A 19529-nucleotide genomic window follows, 5' to 3' on the forward strand; every position below is an offset into this window, starting at 1 on the left:
GTTGGCAGCAGAGTTGAGCTTTTTACCAAGTTCATTTCTTACAGAAGAAAGTAATGCAGCCAATTTGAAGAAACCACTGCAGAGCTAGTACTACTTTACAAAACTGAACATTTCCTTACTGCTTTCCTGAGCTTCCAACTGCTATGTTACAGACACAGGTAACATTGTGGTTAAAGCAGTAGATACACAAGATCAACCCTCCAAAACTCTTGGGTTTCCCATTAAAAGATGCCAAGTGCCATCATCTGATGTGCATAATGTACAGTGATTTTAGCCCGGTGTAGAAATAATATTTTATACTATTTAGTGTTGTAGAAAAAAGTACCAAATAGGAACAACACAATTTCTTTCATTTTACTAATAACTACTTAATATACCTTACTATTTTTAATGAGCAAGGTTCCAGGTTACATTTATAATGCATATTTAATTTAAAGCAATCTACAGTAATCCCTTGATGGAAATGTTATTGGCAATCAAAAAGACAAACCTCTATATAAGCACTCTTTTTGTTCTTCTTTGCCTCGTCACTTCTAAGAAACAGTTGACTCGCTTTTTTTTGCATCACAAGAAGAAAGACAGAACAGGAGGGAGGGTAAAAAATCTTTAAACTGAAAATAAAATGTCCCTGAGCTGAACAGCATTTGATGATTTGGTTTTTGATATTTTGATATTCTTTTATGAACGTCGTTACTCAGAGATAGCGGCGCATTGTGAAGATAAAGGTGTCACCTTAAACGCCCCCCCCCCCCCTCTTCCTTCCGTCCTTCTTGTCTCTTCCTGCTGTCGCAATAAAAATGCCACCTTTCCCTTGACGCTCTAGCCTAAGCGCCTGATCAAATCACCATGGTAACTATTTACAAGCAGTTACATGCTCTCCAATCTCCCTCTTTCGAGTTTTCTTTCTCTATCTGTGTTTATCTCTTTGCTCTCCGCTGGTCAAATTCCTCCTCGCACATTATAGTTCTATCTCCTTACCCTGTGCAAACACAGAGACAATCACTGACCTCTGGTGTGTCTTGGGATGAAACTTTTCTCCTCAGAAGTGTCAAATAAAAGCAGCCCAAAAAAAAGCCCCCAAAAATCTGGACGTATATTTCTTGTAAGCATGCCATGCTTTACTTTAGTTGCACTATACACTCACTCAAAAGATTTTACCGTCAACCGCTGAAGTGATTTATAAGCAGAAAAGCAGTAGGATACAACTTTAATTTTGTCAGATTTTTTTTCATCCCAGCAGAAGCGTCTTGCGCTTTTGTTGGAGTCAGAGTTTGGCTATAAATAATTATAAAAAGTTCTTGAGGGAATTATTTGCAAAACTAGTAATTTAGACCCAAATGACCAAGGCAGGGCACCACTCTTATCAAGAAACTAGCCAAAAAGTTCAGTCTCAGTGATTTAAAACACTCGGCTGAGAAGACCTAGGTCTTAAAAGAATAGATGAAGGTGTAAGAACATAAATAGCTGTGCAAAGGTGTGGTGCGTAATCGTGGACCGCTTTGGCCCTGCTGGAGAACATCGCCAGTTGAAGGATTCGGAGTGAGCAAATGTTCAGAGACTATATTGATCTGCTGGGACATGTTGATGGTTTATTATCCTTCAGATTGCCCAGAGTGCTCATGCTGGGTGCTCTCTGTAGAAGTTAAAGAAGGAGCCATGCGTTATTGGTGCTGGTGCAGCTGGAGCTGCAGACAGGTCAAGACAGTCATCCCTCAGTGGAGCCATGCCAGCTTTGTGAATGCGCCTTTATGAATAGAAAGCATCTCCATTCTGTAAATGTGTGACTTATATGAGCAAAAGTGCCTAATTAATGTAGTGGCACATTGGCCTGCTACAATACACAATTCCTTAATTTAGAATAAACTTCTACATTCCCTAGTCACTGCAAAGGACTCTCTGACACGCTGTATGTCTTCAAATCCTTACTGAACACTTTGCTGTTCAAACAATTTCCACTTGGATTAATCAACACTGTCTTTCTTATTTCCTCTTTGTCCTATTTGGTTTTTATTTTCTTGTAAAATGCAGTGCTATTACTTTTTGTGAGATGACCTTAGTGAGGTGTCTTAAAGGGACACTTTTAAATATATAATCATTATTATTAGAACTACTTGTAGTAATACAAGCAAGGACTGTTGTCATGGTTATTGCGACATGTGGTGGCAGCCTGCCAGGCTTTTACACTACTTCATATATGAATTTATGGGTGGCGACAGGGCAGACCAGCAGCTGCGCTCCATTTCCCACAAAGTGGGATGTATAAAGGAAAGCTGCGCAGCCACATGCATGCGCATGATTTAATATTTCTGAATTTTTTTGTAACTCACTTTTCAAAATTTGACCCTACGCCATGTTTTAGTGTGAAACCTGCGTACTCTTTTATACATGAGGCCCCCTAGAGTTTCAAAAGTGGCCCTTTTTCTGCCTGCTGGAACTTGAGTCAACGCAAAGTTGACAAATGTTGATAAAACAGTTATCACACAAGTTTGCTTTCAGTCCTTCATGACTAGATGTCCAACAAATGTTATGCTATGAAGTTTGAATTGTGATTTTCTCCCATTGTAAAGCTGAAGTTGATATTTGGGACAGGTTTTCATGCTTAGCAAATATCTCAGCTCATCCATTTATTTTGCTTTTTTTCCCAGCTATTTTCTTCTCCATGAAAGAGTGTTATTCTGGTAGTGACTTGTGAACATATGACTTTATCAAAGTAATCCAATACATTAACTTTTGAAAAGCAGCCAAGAAGCTCTGCAGGACTATATAACAAACAACTTAAAAAGCGGTTTCCACAAGAAAAAAGCTGCAGCTGTAATTTACTTGTGATAATAACAAGGTCCATTAATTTGGAACTCTAGACTAAGCTAAAGTCATTAGTAAAATGATCCGGCTGTATTTATCGATTGGTACATTTGTTGATGAACTGCAACAAAGTTTTTCTTTTCACATGGAGGATTAATTCACAATACCTAAGCCAATAGATTACATAAAAGTCAGAGCTCTATTTAATCCTAAATATATAAATATTGGAATAAAAGGTTATAATAAGTATTTACATAACTTAGTAATAGTTCTAACCACACTAACTGAGATATGTATATTTCAATAAACAAATAGATTAGTCTAAAAAACTGATTTATTTTTGATTTCATGTTTCTCCAAAGTCTGTGACAAACAAAGCCATGTGTTTTGGTTACAAATCTACTTTCAAAAAAGAAAAATAAATAAATAAAGATTAGCAAAACTGACATTTTCTGGTAGACAAGTATTTGTCATGCTTATGTAATTCACCTACGTTCAGCAAAAGCCTCTTATTCAGCACAAAAATCCAATTAATATACGGGTTGTGCGCTCACTCAACTCAGCAAAGTGTCTCTGGCACCCTACATGTACAGTGATTAGATGTCTCTGTAACATATTCATTGTGTCAGAACTATATGAGGGAGGATGGGGGGTTTGGGTTAATTGCTCCAGGGGGCCCAGCACCAGCCCATTGTTTCGCACCAGGGCTTCATCTCCTGCTGAAATTTCTTCTCAATAATAGAAACCACAATTACTGACTAGGGCAGCGGAGCTCTCCTCACCAATTATTGATGATGGTGATGATTCCTCCCCAACAATTTTTTTTTCCTTTTTGCAGTAATGCTACAAGAAGTCTCTCCAGAATGCTTCATGCCTAGAGCAGTACACCTGAAGATGAAGAATGAGATGAGAGGTCCTCTCCATCTCTTCTTTCAGTGCTTGGGAGTCAAAGCATTCGGTTTGGTTTTATAACCCAATCCTGCTATAAACTTCTCTACAATCTTTTCCCTGGCCTGTCAAGTGTATTTCTTGGTATTCATTATGCTATTTGTTCACCAATGATCTCAAACTAACTTCTAAGGCTTTGACTGAATAGCTGGATTGAAACGTTTTTATTAGTTGCACTGGATTTTATTTAGTGGTGTCAGTTGGAGGGGCAAATACAAGTGGAGTCCACTCTTTCCAGATTCTTACTGGTAAACAATTGTGAAACCAAAATATTATTTTCATGTCAAATGCAGTTTTTCTATCACAAAAAATCCCCCCAAAGCACTCAAAGGTGGAAAAAAGGGATCAGTTTCAGTGGGCTTAAATGATCCTAATTATTTTTTACTAAGTTAGTTAAAAGAGAGTAAGGAATAGAGCAATATATCCTGCTTTAATTCAAATGTATGCATTAACAGCCTCAAGCATGTGCATGTGTGACAAATATGCCTAGTTTGTATCACAGCTGTAGAGCTAGTTGTATAGTTATGTCAGAGGTCGATTCATTGTCTACTAATTCAAGGTGACACATCCTATTGGAAGAGGATTAATAAGTCTTAAACTTCAGACCTTTGAATGAAGCAAAAGAGCAGCTTGTTGAGCTCACAATTATGTCTGAAAATACTTTTTGTTTCTATACACCATACCTTCCCAGCTATAAGCAAATGCATTATGGAGAGGAAAAAAAACAAATATAACTCACACTGTCAGTCACATTCATTTCTAAGTTGGAAAGACCTTGTCTATGTTCATGATAACATGGATGTGTAAAGTAACATGCTGTGCCAGTAAACTCTGTGAGTTTATTGAAAAGCAATAAACTTTTCAATAAAAGTTTATTGAAAAGTTGAATAAACCTTTCAATAAACGTTTATTTTATAAACGTTTGGCATGGATGTCTGGTTGACAGTTTCTGAAGCACCAATGTTCATGCTCTGATCATAGTGATCAGGAATTATTTCTCTCCAGTCTGGCATAAAGTCTGGAAAATACAGTATTATCCATGTGTTTTGATATTAAACATATCCAAAAAACACACACAGACTTAAGGTACTTATTATAGAAACTTCAGGTTCACTTCAGGACTTTCAGTATGACTAAGCTGGGTTACTCCTTCATTTAGGACTTGTCATCATTGTTGTTGAATTTGGAAATAAAATCTGCTTCAGAATAGGTCAGGAACCGATCGTTTGCCTGCAGTCTCAAACAAATGATTAATTACAATTTTCTGAATCAATTAATATATTTGCATGCAAAGGGTTCAACATAAAGCCATGTAAAGGTGATGTTCAAAATTAAATGTTAGTGAGAAGATTGTCTAGACTATGTAAGGTTAAAAATGTGTACTTTTTTTATGCTGTCAGTTGGAACGTAATCTTTATTAGGATCATCACGCGTCAACGTCTAAGAGACACCTTCCATTAATGTACATCCTATGAGGGAAGGGTCGAAATATCAGTAAGACACCAAGTTGTTATTCAAAATAATGAAAAAACATAACTTAATGCACTCTAAATGGAAAAAGTAAAATAAAATGCAGACATAAATGTCAGGTCTGTAATGATGTAGTTAGAAAATGGGTTTTTTTAACGGCTGGAGAGCTTATTTTAATGTGAACCTGTTCTGAACCACTTCTCCTCAAGCTTCCCGGCTAAGATGAGTAAACCACTGACAACTGACAGAAAATACAGCACGAGTTTCTCCCAGAGGGCAACTTTATTACCTCACCTCCCACACAATTTATGACACACCACCAAAAGGGTAAATTTCTAATAACATAGCAGGGCTTCTCTGACACTAACGAGTGGCTGCAATCCTGCAGCCATTATTTACTGTCAGTCACAGAATCAACCTTTTTCAAATTGCTTCTTAGATACTTTACAGAGAGGCAATTTAGCAAGAAAATGCGAGCCACCGTAAAGCGAGGGAAATGCATGAAATTCAAATCGCACTAGACAACCTATGACCAGAGAAACCAGCGGCACTTTAAATGATATTTTTTTAAGAGGTTTGTGGTGAATATAAACATTAAAAATTTCTTAAACAAGAATTTTCTTTCTCTCAATACAAGAAATACTGATTGGAAGTTTCACCTTCACATAAAGCACTGAAAATCCAGCTTAAATAGTGTCTCTGAGGTCATCAACTAGTCTAACTGCAAAGGATTAGCCGAGTATGGGCCAGACTGCAGCTGCCAGCAGAACAGGCTGCGGGGAAGTAAACTGCTTGATAAGCTGTAACTTTATATTGAGCTGATCGAAGTGATCTGACTATTGCATTGGCAGGGTTAGTCAGTGTCTAAAGCACCTGGCATCAGTGTTCTTGAAAGGAAGCCTCTAATGTCAGCTCCAGGCAAAATCTAATTTCTGTCATTCACCAAATTCTATGTTTGAAACACTAAAAGCTACTATTTGGTAAGAAAATATTAAAGATTTTTATGATCCACAGTACAAGGCCACATTCTTGCAATGTAAAAGAGAGAAAAAAGAAATGTTTTCCATTTTTAATATGAAATTGAAAAACAAAGAAAGACATAAGAGTATGTGGATTAACAGAATTTCATTCTTCAAAATTATCACAAGACTGCGTTATGGTTTGGTGATACCAAACTAACTTTTGGACCACGGTATAAGATATTATTTGCCACCAGAACACCAGAGGACTGTTATGAAACACTGCGGCATACTTTGGGGACGCATTTCCAGATGGATTCCAGTTTTATATTTTCAAGCAAATGGTAAGGTTACTTAAGACCCGAAACATTCAGGTATCTGCCATTAAGCTGGCAACAGCAAGGCATTTTGTAGTTCATGCATTTTGTATTTCATAGAGTGGGAAAATATGGCAAAGATTTGGCTTGTTCCTAGATTTTTACAAAATAACAAATATTGTTAGGCATATTAGTATGAGGATGTGAATACTTATGAAAAAATTTATTTGTGCGTATTTCCCTCAGGTTTGTTTTTAAATTGATACCAAATATATGTAGCATGCGTTCTGCAGTGTGGCTGCATACATGACCGACTTTGAATGAAAACTGTACATGTCAACCTTTCTGGATAGAAAAGGGAAAAACAATGAAGTAAATAGCAAGGCATTTACTTTTTTGGTTTCATTACTTTTTTTTTTTATTTTCAGCGGCTTATCTCTTAAATTCATTGTCATAACTAGAAATGAAGCTGAACTTACTGTACAGTGCAGATTGATTTTTACCAGTTCTGCGAAAGACCTGCATCGAACAGTTAAAAGATCAATACATGCACCAATGCACATTTGCAAAAAAGGCTACAAGAATTTAATGCTACAACCCCTGCTTAGTTAACAAAAAACTTCACATGGACAGCCAGATTTTAGCTGTGGGTAAAATCCGGCTATACTAAAGTATAGCTGTGAAATTATACAAAGACTCTTTTTTTTTGTATTTTCAAAAAGTTTAATATTTTGCTACTGCAGTGTAAGCAGTACAAAACATATTGATCTTCCTTCTCTTTCCCTCTGCAGCTGCCATAAACAGTATCAATGGATCCATTTGTGTGCCCCGCCTTTACGTAAATACCCTGAATCAAACTGTGTTCATGTGTGGGAGGAAAAACATTTGCTGGACTTTGAAGTTTCTTAGTAAATGGCCTTCTGGCATGACTGCAGATTTAAGCACTACAGTGAATAGTTTTTGGGTTTTTAAAAAAAAAAACAACTTCAGGCAACAAAGTAAGCTAATGTCTGAGTTATTCTTGAATACATTTAAAGAATGACAAGACAAGATCAAATTAAAAAGTGCTATACAAGTGTAGCTGGACTCCCTCTATATTTTCTCTGTCAGTGTTGTTCAAATTGGCTGACTTTACAGATGTTGGCACTTGTTATATTCTGTTAGACACCTTGTAGGCTCATGAGGTGACAAAAGAATATGCTTAGATAAAAACGTAGAACATTAATCAAAATGAAGCTTTGGCAGGCACAACAATAAAGGAAGGGCTAAGTGTGAGACATAAATCCCAGCATCCCCAAACGGCAGCAACAACAAGGACCTGAATGCTTCCAATCAAACAGCATTGAGCCGGCATCTTATCGTACCGGTTTGAATTTAATTAGTGCCCTTTATCAACACAGTCACACCATGCTGACCTAAACTGTTTTTGTTTCCCGCTAAGACACATACAATTGAAATGAACACCGTGCTTTATAATTCAAAGCAGACACCCCTAAAGTCACAAAGGAGGTTCTGTGAAGCAGCAGAGGAAATCAAGCCACAAGCAAAAATAAGAAAAAGAAAAGAAATAAATTAAAGGCTGCAGCTGCGCCACTGCTGGGCGGCTGGGATGCTAGTTGCACCATGAATGCATTATCATTAAAAGTTTTCTGTCCCGGAGCAGAAGGCAACCCATGGAAATGTCAGACACAAATTGAGGTTCATTAATATTCTGCACAAGCCCTAAGAGATCCCTCTACCCCATGACGCTTTAACTGTTGTCTAAATTAGGCCTTTGAATGAACTCTTCATACTATTCAGATCTGGTTGTCTCAGGTGGAAATGCTTAATAAAATGGCAAATATCCTGGATATTCATCATTTGAAACCATTCCCCCATTTCAATTGTGTGTAAATACAGAACTGGAAACATTCTATTAAACACAAATTGTAAAGCAAATAAAGTTATGCTTAATTTCTACAGCTGGTGTTACATCTGCTGACAGAAAAACATCCTGACCTTGAAATGATTTCTTAATGGGTGTGCACACAGTAAGCAACATCTGTCAAGGCTTCATAAGGTTGTCATCTTTTTTGTTATCTTTTTGTTTTGTTTCTGTTTTTTGTTTTGCAATTCAAGTGAGCCAACAAGCAAAGTTAAATGCAAAAAACAAAAAAAAAACTTCTGCAGCTTCTATTTTCAATTATATTAGTGTAAGAAAACACCCAGCTCTTTGGTGCTCAAAAGTTAAGCCTAGAAAATGTCAAACTTATCTCTTCCAGCTCAACTGCAAACAAACTTTAAAAGCTGTGATATGATATTCTGCAAAAGGAAAAAAAAAAAGATCTACAGAAAATTCTGAATTTAAAGTTAAAATTTCTTTCTTTTTTTTTTAAATTATGATAAATCAAACAACAAAATATTTTCACATTAAACACAGTAAGAAACAGTGATTTCACAGATTTTAAGCATGTAAGGTGAGAAGAGAACAGGCCTCAGAAGGGATCCCTCCAGAGGTCAGAGGAATGGAGACAGAGGAGGACAGACCCCATATCATGATGGAGAATATTCTGTTAAGTAGGACTTCAACCACTGAAGCACTGCTCCCTGAAGGGAGTAGTTACAGCTGAACCAAATGACTGATGAGAACTGGATGGTCTACAGCTGTTCTAAGATCCAGCAGAACAGGTTTTTTGGCATCAAGTGACAAAACAAAGTTTTTCTGTAATTTGAGTGTTATGGCGATATCTGAAGCCAGATTGGAATTTCTCAGGCAAGTTTTCTAGAAAACACTGGAGCTGAATAAAAGCAATCCTTTTCAGAAGTTTACATAAAAAAAAGGTCAAATGGGACTTTAACTTGAAAAGGCTGTTTTTTTATAAAAAGAAAAAAAAGAGGCCTAACCACAGCATGCTTGAAAACAGATGGGATAAACCCTGAGCTTTAGACAGCCCTTAACAAACATCAGGAAACAGGCACCAAAGGTCTGTTTGAGCGTCTTGGAGAGAATTGCATCCAGAGGACAGTTGGTAGGTCTCGTCTGTTGAACCACCTCAAAGAGGTGTAGTAGCAATACCAGCTTGAACTGATCAAAGACAGCAGAGATCATTGGAGGAACATGTAATTGGACAGCACTATATATACAGGCAATGATCTGTTTGATAGAGTCCATGTTGCTAACAAAAAGAAGAAAATCATCACAGGTAGACTCTGTAGCAGTTTTTAAAGGTTTGGTAGAAAAATTAATGGTAGAGTGAATGGCACTAAATAAAACCTGCAGTTGGTTACATGTGGTGGATACTAAATACTGAGATTTAGCCTGCTTAACATCATTTTGATATTCACAAAGACAGTCTCTCAGTAACCCCAGGGACACATGAAGTCTGTCTTATTTCCATCTGCATTCTGCTTTTCTGTTTTCATGTGTAATGGCCCGGGCTGTATTATCAAGCCAGAGATCTGGCTTGATATTTGTAGAAGTCTGCTTTAGAGGAGTGATGGGGTCCACACTCTTTATGCAGATGTACTGAAAAGACATGACAAATTCCTCTGGACACAGAAGAATGTCCAGCCTATCAATGGAGTATAATTCACTGCATTTACAGGCAGCAACAAACTATCCTGCAGTGGAGGAAGTGATGGAGAAGTGCAGGGAGCATAGGTTTTATCACAAGAGGAGTGGACACATTTTCAAATATAATGGGAAAGTGATCTGGAATACATCTGTCTCATATCTCTATAGTAGATACAAAAAGGCCATGTGAGATGATTAGGTCTAGTGTGTGATCATGTCTATGTTTGGGCCCTTACACTGATTGAGACAAGCCAAAGCAATCCAGAAGGTTTTGAAACTCAATGCCAACTGGTTTCAGGGGCTGCAAACATGAAACAATAAAGTCACCACATAGATAGAGCCTATCAACAGTTCAGCTAGCTATTCTGAAAGATCTGATGAAATTCTTATTATATTTGGTGAACAATATACATATTCCACCACAAACAGTCAAAGCCGCTGTAGTATCTTAAAGACAATGATCGGCAGCTCAGGTCATGATTGAACATAGCAGAGAGACCGCCTCCATGGCCAGACACTCAAGGTGTACTTAGGTAGGAGTAGACTGGTGCTCAGAGAGAGCACTGTTGTCTCTGAGCCTGGGTTCAGTCAATAGGAATAGATCTAAATGGTGAGTGGAGATGAGATCGCTCAACAGAAGAAAGCTTCTACTTGTAAGCGATCAGGTATTAAACACACAGCCGACTAAGAAGGTGGAGATTCTGTCATGTACGGCTCCATCTCTGGATCCTCACAGGGCAGCAAGAGACAGAGCCATTGCCAGGGCTAACCAGTACAAGCCACTTATAGCAATGATTCTTCGAGAGCTGGAGATCAAAGATGCCAAGTTCCAAAGGTAAGTCATGCAGTAGATATCTATGATCAATAATAATGTTAATAATGGCAAATGACTGCACACCAGAAACAGCAAAACACCAAGAATGGCAAAAGGGCAGAACACAAATAATATTGAACTCAGAGAGGTAGAGTGCGAGGCATCAACGAAGGTGCCGCTTTTTTGTGTTCAAAGCAGTGTGGTGTCAAGCCATTCAAACTTTTAGAAGTTACCAGTACAATTGTAAACTGCTAAACTGGAAGCCAGTGAAAGGCTACCAATACAGAGCCAATGTGGTCACACCTTTTACTTCCAGTCATGAATTGAGCTGGTGCATTTTGCAATGGAGCAAAACATATAAGAAACCATTTCAAATTACAATGCTTTTTTGCCGAATCCCATCTGATGGATTCAGGTTGCTACATTTAAACATGCTGTAAGGCTTTCAACAGATGCCTGAAAGGTTGAAAATATTGCAGCAAAATGTTTCATATTTTTTTCAATTGAGCTTTTTCATGGAACTCACTAGATTCACACATGTTGGCGGGCTTTTGTAAAGCTCAAAGTCAAGAGGTTTCCATACATAGTCAGCTGTTAGCAAGTAGTAAAGCTAAACAGACAAGATGCTAAAAAGAGCTTACGTAGGAATTGGTATTAATTATTATTGACCAAAACCCCCCAAACAACTGAATGTTCTACACTCCATGTCTTCAGGTCAAAGACTTAAAACCCCAGATACTGAATGCCAGCCAAAAAGAAAAATAGTTTAATACATAATGTGGGCTTAATGAAAAATAGTTTTAATACCTATTTAACTGATTAAAGTGAGCAGCAGACTTTTAGTACAAACTATTACTTCTTTAATAGGGATGACATACTGAAACATTGTACTATCATACATAAAAACAAATGAATGGGAAACATCCAAAACAGCAACACTCAAAGTCAACATTCAGATGCAGATCACATGTCCAGGCATACTGGAACAAGTCCACACCCTGTTAAACTCAAATAAAAGATATGTTTGATGAACCTGAACACAAGCATAGCATAGCACACTTCCAGAACACTTACAATTAATATTTAGAAAGCCCCAGGCAAAGTCCTTTGGTCATAAAGCAGAAGAAAAACTTTCAGCAAGCTTGGCCCACACATTATTAATCAGCATCATAAACAAACTATGTTGTGAGATATGTTGTATACAGGTAAATGGCAGAATAAAACAAAACTCAAACCTAAGTAAATAACCCCAGATTAGGCTCCTTGTTTGTTGTGTCACCTCTCTAGCGCTTATTGCCTTTGCTTCGTTTTGTTTTGTACAGTGGATGGTTGACTTCCGGTTTTTGATTTGATGAGACAACTTCTGTATATAAGTTATAGAGCTTAAGGACAGAAAGACAAGTTGCAACAAAGTGTTAAAAAAGTATCTTATTAGCGGCCCCATTGATAGAGGCACAAGGTATGTTTATTTTGTAAATAAGTATGTTTCTAATTCTGATCGATTGAAATTGTGAATTTATTTTATTGTATACAAACTCTAGGGCAGTGGTTCTCAAATGGGGGTACGCGTACCCCTGGGGGTACGTGGAGGTACTGCAGGGGGTACGTGAAGCTTTTCAAAATATCTTTAAAAAATCAGTAGGCTCCTCATAATAAGTCTTGGGAAAAATTATTTTGTAAAAAGTTCAATAAAATATAAATGTGTGTTCATGCACTGAATTTTATATTCAGTATTTACAGGGTATTTACAGCACTGTACCTCTTTTTTATTCCAAAAATGTTTTGCCCATGTCAGGGGGTACTTGACTAAAAATATATTTTTAAGGGGGTACATCACTGAAAAAAGTTTGAGAACCACTGCTCTAGGGTATAGTTTTGAATTAGAGTTGAGATTTTTAGCGGTGAAAGTTAAGATTGTAAGAGCGTGTTTTTGTAGCTTACACTGTCTTTTTGTGTTTGTGCATGCAGCTTTTACGGTGAAACTCATGGTTTACGTCCAATAAACCTGGCTGTTCATCAGTAAAGCCACAATCCTTCATTTGGGGATTGGGGTGTACTGCAGGTACTATCCGGAGACAGAGCTGCAAACTGTACCGTCAGCTGAAATTCAGAACCATGGACAGCGGATGTCAAACGTTTTAACAAGAAACTTTAGAAAACCCATGGTAGCTCAAAACACAAACACGGAATTACCCAAATAATACGTCAAACTTCAAACACTAGAAAGTTGCAGTGAAGTCAAAAAAGTTTGCTTACAAGTATGCTTGCGCGTTGACTAAACTGCTTAGTACAATCGTTTTATAGTAGAATCATGTGATTACTTTAACAAGAATTAAGAAATAGACTGAGCACTAAAGTTTTGCTTTTTCTTTGTGGTGTAATATGATTCAATTCAACTCAAGATGTGGATATATTGCTAGCACAACAATGCTATTCGGCCTGTTATTGCAGTAAAAAGCTCAGTGTCGCTCTAATTATTAACAGCTGCACGCTAATGAGCAAACAACGAGTAGGTGGCTAGATTTAAAAGCTAATAGTTTCTGTTCCTGTGGACTGCTCTATCAACTATAACACATAAAAAATAAAGAGGACTGCACTATGTAGCCAGGCCTGAGCTAACAGACAGATGTTCTGTGTAGTAACAAAGACTGAGTGGGATTTAATCCATTCAATTAACCGCTAATGAACCACGCTGCGTGCACCCCGTCGCAAAACTCACCTAGGACGAAGAAAGGGAGCTCGGTGTTTTCCAGGTCGTCCACCACCACCACGTCTCCTGGAAAATCATTCCTCACGGAGAATAGCAGCTTGGGCTCCGAGGCCGACGGGCTGTGCATGATGCTCAGGTCGTTCTCCCTCAGAAACGGCAGCGCTGACACGGTGACGCTCTTCATCTTGCACTCGCTGTCCTGGCTCTGGTCTTCGTCGCCGTTCAGACCCCGGACCGTGGTGATTTGGCTGGCTAGAAGGAGCCACAGCAGCCCCACAAGCCGAAGCGGCGGTGTCGGCTCCATGTTTAGACTCGCCATCTCCGTCGCTCCTTTTTCCCCCCTCTCTCCTCTCTCACCCTCCTCGCGGTTTCTCTTGCCGACCTGCTTGAGTCTCTCAGCGCAACGCTGGAGAGAGATGCGCTGCACCAGCGGGCTCTCTCAGTGTAGGAAACAAGCGCCTCCTGTTTCTTGCCTCTGATCAGTCACATGGTTTTTGTTGATACATAGCTGGGCATCGACTGTGTGGCTGTTTGACTGTGTTTTAATGCTGTTGACCCCCTTATTGTAATTGATCGATAAACTGTCTAAATAGCTCTGTAATGGCTGAACATGGATTACTAACTGTGAATGCACCCAAAGTGCCCTTAAGGCCCCACCAACAAAAGCATAATCATTTTTAATCTAATTGTGCATTTGCCCTCTCATATGAATTTGCATATCATAACCAAGGGACACCACTGGCATTTTTAGCAGTATGCCTGACCTCTTTTATTGGGTGGATACTAGACTGGTGCATGTATAATTGCCTAATTGGTGATTCAGATGCACAAACTGATTGCTACAACTCCCTGTACTCTGTCAGTGGCTGTAAGATCACAAGTTGTGCTGTTTTTTGCGAGTTGAGAAGGCTACATTCTGTGCCCAGAAAGGTTAATACTTCAATTTAGAGCTCACCATTGCTCTGTTATGATTCCCTTTTGTAAGAAAATAGATATCCGTGTAATGAAAGTCAGTCCAAGAGTAAAAGTGTGAAAAATTAAGAGAGAAATCATGTTAGTCAAGTCTACATGATTTAAAACGGCTCAAAATATATACAGTTATTCAGCAATTTAACATGGGTCTTATAAATATATATATATATAAGACCCATGTGCATATATATATATAGTATAAGCACATTCTTCCAATGTGAATACAGAAAACACTCCTAAGTCAGGCTTTTAAAATTGCCTTCAGATTTCACCAACAATCACATTTGTTTTTGGTTAAGGTTTTCTACCACATGTTGTACTGAAAACAGGAAATTCTCTGTAGTGAAACTAGAACGAGTGATGATCATTGGTATTTTGGGTTTTGGTTTTTCATTGGTATTTGTGTTTTGAATCACTTCTGGGTTTCTCATTACTTCCTATGTCGTGTCATTTCAAATCTGTGTTATTGTTAGGTCTTGTCATGGATAATTTATTTTTATCTGTACATTATTGTTATTATGGTTTTGCTGCATTAGTGAATTTGAGTGTGTGATTTCTCTCTCATGCCTTGTGGTTTTTCCTCTGTGTTTTGGTATGCTCTCTTAGACTCTCGATTTTTATTTCCATATCATGTTGTTTCTCATTTACCTCTGCGTGTTATTATTCGCCTTCATTCACTCTCTCTGTTTGGCTCTCCTTCACAGCTGTTCCACGTCCCCTTGACTAAGCTCACGTGAATCCAACACCATTCTTCACGCTTGCGGCAGTTCGTAAGTACAAAAGCTAACTGGTTTTTCATTGTGCATTGCTGGTTCCTTCTGTCATGCTGCTAAATATCCTTGTCCTGTTCAACTCCTGTTCATTCTGTAAAATTTTCAGCTAAATAATGTATTCTGCTTCCATGCTGAGCCCTAGTTCTTGTCTGCATTTTGGTTCTACTCCTAACTCACGATACATGACTGAAACAACAACCACATACAAACTCCACATAAATTCCACTGGAACCAACATCCGCAGAGCTTTTCTGCTTCTAAATCCCTTGACCGCTTTGTCGACCACACGATTGCAATTTGGATTTGGACACAAAGCCGTAAGAAAAGAAGATTGCATTTTCTGTGTCACTACTGTCCCTCCATTTAATATTTAAGCAGCTCTGTCTCCTGTTAACTTCCATTTCACTCTGTCCTCATGAAAACTGTTTAAAAGTCCAAAAATAGGACAACATCAAAGCCAAAAGTACAACAAAATGAAAGTGGACAAGTCTTAGCTGCTTAAAGTAAGTATTTTAAAACCAAGCTGGTGTGAGTAAATAGAATAAGGGAACTAGTTTGTGTGTGCATTTATTATTTATGGATTTTTGATTGTTCCTGAAGTTGCCAGTTGAGGGGAAAATTGTTAAATATTTTACAATGTACAGTATTTTTGTAAGTGTTTGCTTCTGGGTGTTTTTTTGCCCTTTCTTTAGCCGTGGCGCTGTCCTCTGTTGAAAAAGCCAGAATTTCTACTCGACACTCAACTGAGGGTGAAGAAAAACTTTCTGGTATATTGGTTTGAGGCATGAGGGGAACTTTTGCTAAACAGTAATAGTTATTCCAATGTATTTGTGAACATCTGCAAATAGCACTAGAACATTTTGTCCAAAAGCTATATAAAAACCAGACCTCTGACCCTGAGAGTTACACTACAGTTAATTTTTCTTCCAGGCGTGCTATAGTGCAAAATAAGCTAAAATTATTCCTAAACCACTTTTTACTCTATTCTAGAGTTAAATGTGCTAGCTGCTTACCATTTATTACAAATGCAATTGGGAACAAGACGTGCAGTCAACCTGTAATAAGTGCTAGGTGGCTTTTAAAAGCAAATACTTACACTTTTCCATCAAGGATAAATTGGAGCCACACTGATTAAAAATAAGCCATTTTGCAAAGCAATAACTAAAAGATTACGGGTTTCATATTTGTTGCAGCTGATGATTTTTTTTTAAAGCATGCGTGTTGTTTCTCAAGCTTCAAAAGGATAGCTCAAAAATCTCTTAGGTGTCTTTTATCCCTAAATCCTGACTTTGTTGGGTTGACTGTATGTGAAGACATTTTTTCAAGTGAACGGGGGGGGAAGGGGAAAAAAAGAAAAAACTAATCCGATAAAAGCAACCGTACTGTCCCGACTTCACTGGGGAGCTCATTCTGCCAAGAACCTTGGCTAAGATAAGCCTCTGTGGAGTCCACAGAGAAAAGCCAGAGCCATCCAGAAATGGAGGCATCTAACGATTACAGCAGAGGGTTTCAGAACTGAGAACAGCAGGCACCTGGACAAGAATCCAGAATTCATAGGAATTATGTCTATGTCTATGGTGGGTAATTTTATATATTTAGATTTTAGGTCAGATGTTGAAGTTTGTCTACTTCTAATAGCATGAGCAAATGTATGGCAGCAAAAATACAAGTTAAGGGCAATTCTTTCCACTTTCTATCATCTGATATTAGGTGCTACTAAAATGTAGCCTAGAGACAGGATGATTCACATCCCACTCTCACAGTGTTCCAGACCACAACCTAAATCTATTGATTTGTTGCCTCAGGCATGGTGTTTTTCTTTTAACAATATGAATATGAATGCAGAGTTATAATCAGAGTGGCTGAATAGGCATAAAAACATCATACAGGAGTTTGAGGCATTGAGCGTTGGAGCTTCACAAAATCTGTCAAGCAGGATTCCCGTATTTAAGACAAACTCATGCGGAGCCTGACAGTGTAATACTAATTTCTTTTTTTTTTTTACCCATAATGTCCTCATCCATTTTGTTATACTTATTTCAGATTTTAAAAGAAAATTGCATAATAAAAGCAGGAGGGCATTCTGGCTGCTGAAAGGAGTGAAATAGAGACTGGATGCAAGAAACACATCTGCCACAGCAAAATATCATTAGCAGTCTTGCTATGGGGCATAAAAAATACCATTTTGGTGCATATACAAAACAAACCGCTGTATGACATGGTTAGAAGTAAACACATTGAAAGTAATGCAGATTAGCAATAAAAAAGTACTTTTTTTTTTTTTTTTACAGTAAGCCCTTTCTGGCACAACAGTTTTTGTTGTCGTTTTGCATTAAACAAAAGTACTCCATGATGCAAATAGATTTTCTTCTGAAGTCCTTTTACATGAGTTTCTCCTTACCAGACTCCACTTGTTGTTGTTGTTTAAAAAAAAAAAAAAAAAAAAACAATAAATAAAAAATGAAAACACATTCTGATCCATCCAATTCACATGTTACTTTGTGTTTGTCAAAAATGAAAAAATAAAATAAATTAAAGTAAATTAAAAGTATGGATAGGAACACATTTGTTCAGTAATGTTAATTCTGTTAGCTTTGGATGACTAAGTCTCATTTACAGAAATAACCTTCGAGACAACAGAGAACTTCCTGCCAGTCCCTCCGAGTGGCAAGTAGTTCTTGTTTGTTTTTTTGTGTTTTCCTGTTCATCCAATGGTATCTGTATCCTGTCAGAAATGGCAGAATTATACTAGCTGTAGTTCTTTACTTATTTATAAGTGGTAGTAAACATGGTTTGAGGTGTTGAAACTGTCCTTCAGGCTGAAGCTGCTGTCTGTCTGCAGTGTCCTTGATTATGAACTTGTCCTGCTCTTCTCCTCAGGGAAATCTGATCCCAGAGTTGGACTAGGAGCTGCAAAAAAAACCAAAACAACAAAAAATTGCAGTTTATGAGCTTACATACTAATGTTTTATTGTTTCATTTAGTAAATAAATATGTATTTTAACTACAACATCTACACTTTTTTGCAAATTGTGATAACGTTTCCATCTTCATTACAACGTGATTAAAGGAATATGATGTGCAAGGTTTTTACTATTCTTTGAGCAGCATAGCAGATGTTTTTTGTAATTATGAGCTTCAAGTCAGAAAGAGAGACAGACATAAGACAATGAACACAAGCTCAAAGAAACCATGTATGAAAGCGATTGCAAAGTCTGGCAAAGATAAAACCGTTAAAGGTCTGCTCTCACAAGTTCTGAGTCGCAGCCGATAATCAAAAGCGGTGAAAAGGATTGCGGGGAAGGGGAGGACTCGGAGGGGGGAGGTGGCAGCAGAAGAAAGATAGTCAGTGACAGCTGAGATGCAGAGAGTGAGCGGTGCAGAGGAGACAGCACATACATCAGGGGCTGTGACTAGCAGGTGCAGGGAGGGCAGACCGAGGGGCTGATCAAGAGAAAGATCTCACTGTTTAATCTTCAAACTCTTCCCCGTTGCCAAAACTAGCGAGGATTCGGCCCACCGCATGGCTTACCCTGTGATCAGGAGCAAACAGATTCATCTTTTCAGCTCCTTCGCCCTGCACCCTCTGCGTGGGCAGAAAAGTTGATTACAGCCGGGAAAAAAAAAAAAAAAGTCGTCATGCTACTGTAGCTCCAACAGCTGGTTCCAATCACGCCGCAGAAGATACAGTTATAGCCCTTTGAAACACTTGTCATATGATGTGAACGTGGCACTTCAGACAAATGGGGTGAGATTATGCAGAGCCTTCTTGCTAGAGGACTGTAAAGCCCTTTTATAACTCTGCACACATGTTTTTGTGCATATCCTTGTTAGCTGTGCATTCTCCACTCCATCCTCGGCAATAATATCTACTTAAATATCTCCGTATTCAAAAGCAGAACCGGAAGTGCTAAGAGTTGTCCTCAACATCAAAACGGTATTTTGTTTTAACTGTATATATCAGAAGGGCGAAGGCGTAGGTCTTTTTTCCCAACACAAGCAAATTGGGTGTACCTGAACTCTGCTGTTGTGCCAGGGCTAAAAGATCAGAAGGTCTGGCTAAAGTTGAACGAAAGTCAAAGGGTGTGGCGGTTTTATAAATCCACTCTCAGCCGATCACATCAGTAGTCTTATTGTTCTGCAGCAGCTGTGCCAATCATCGCAGAGCATGAAGAGAGCAGCTTAACTGAGGGAAAACGGGGATGTGTTGT

The 19529-nt window shown here is 38.2% G+C and overlaps 1 protein-coding gene across 6 annotated transcripts in view; it reads right to left on the minus strand.

The window, feature by feature from the left end:
* astn1 (astrotactin 1) overlaps positions 1 to 14027 on the minus strand; it is a 348102-nt gene extending 334075 nt beyond the window's left edge. For all 6 annotated transcript variants that reach the window (XM_028020864.1, XM_028020863.1, XM_028020862.1 and 3 more), the window contains exon 1: positions 13583 to 14027. In XM_028020864.1, coding sequence (XP_027876665.1) covers positions 13583 to 13892 — 310 coding nt within the window. In that variant the 5' untranslated portion in view covers positions 13893 to 14027. The remainder of the gene's footprint in view (positions 1 to 13582) is intronic.
* Between the last annotated feature and the right edge of the window lie 5502 nt (positions 14028 to 19529).

Source organism: Xiphophorus couchianus, chromosome 6 (assembly GCF_001444195.1).
Source record: "Xiphophorus couchianus chromosome 6, X_couchianus-1.0, whole genome shotgun sequence".
Lineage (NCBI taxonomy): Eukaryota > Metazoa > Chordata > Actinopteri > Cyprinodontiformes > Poeciliidae > Xiphophorus > Xiphophorus couchianus.